The sequence below is a fragment of the Corticium candelabrum genome, chromosome 5 (assembly GCF_963422355.1).
Source record: "Corticium candelabrum chromosome 5, ooCorCand1.1, whole genome shotgun sequence".
NCBI lineage: Eukaryota > Metazoa > Porifera > Homoscleromorpha > Homosclerophorida > Plakinidae > Corticium > Corticium candelabrum.
The window spans coordinates 8,392,917-8,393,813 of NC_085089.1; the positions used below are offsets into that span (position 1 = coordinate 8,392,917).

The following is an 897-nucleotide window of genomic DNA, read 5'->3' on the forward strand; positions in this document are numbered from 1 at the left end:
GCTAGACTCCCAAGGTCACATGGACGTTACTTGTTGACATAGCAACACTAGAGCATGCGCATTAATCATCCCTTACGCAACACTTTACGTAACAATATTGTACAATAACCGTATGCGTAGGAGGCGTAGCGAGTCGTCGAGTCGCTGATTGTGTACCATAGCTCTTGCGCGCTTCGGGTAATAAAATATTAACTAAATAATTTTTTAATAAAAAATAAGCTACAGCCTTCGGTCCTTTTGCTGACGTCTCAACATTCACGCTCCGACGTCATGCATTCATTAGGATCTATTTGTGATGCGTCGGCACCGCCTACTCGAGTCGCGCCAGTGCCAGGCGCTTTGCGTGAGAGCTCTGCATTCATTTGCAGACGAATTAGTCAGCCTCAACGGCACGGAGCTGCTCGCAGACACGAAATCGGTAAGCGTCACAGCAACAGACGATGTACATGTGATCAGTTGGTTAGATCTAGATGACTACAAGGTGCTTAGCTAACTAGGGAGATAACATGTGCGTCACTTCTCTTTGCGCTTTCTAGCACTTCTAGCCATGTCTCGTCTCTTTCTGCTGCTACACGCATTGGCCGGTCGGTTGCAAGCTGGAAAGACTGTTATGCGTGTGGTGCTCTAATCATTTTTTCGATTTGCCGGTTATTCTCTGTAGTGATTGGTTCTGCGGCTAAGGATGGAATGTGCCCTGCTCCAACGAGTCAACAGACATGCAGCCTCAAGAAATGTACTGGAGGCGATGATTCGTCTTGTTCTCAACAGGAGAAATGCTGTTTGCTGTCAAAAGTATGTGGTTATGTTTGCGTTTCTCCCGGTAAGTGATAGCGCTGATTGTTGCTTGGGTTGCTGCGTGGGTGGTGGCTGGGTGTGGCTGTGCTAGGCTGTGCTTGT

General features: G+C 47.7%; 1 protein-coding gene across 1 annotated transcript in view; it reads left to right on the top strand.

Annotated features, from left to right (window-relative positions):
• Window positions 1–329: 329 nt before the first annotated feature.
• Window positions 330–897, top strand: part of LOC134179544 (kielin/chordin-like protein) — a 9,319-nt gene continuing 8,751 nt past the window's right edge. The window contains exons 1-3 of the mRNA XM_062646470.1: window positions 330–418; window positions 537–584; window positions 662–820. Of these exons, the coding sequence (XP_062502454.1) occupies window positions 548–584; window positions 662–820 (196 nt within the window). The 5' untranslated portion in view covers window positions 330–418; window positions 537–547. The remainder of the gene's footprint in view (window positions 419–536; window positions 585–661; window positions 821–897) is intronic.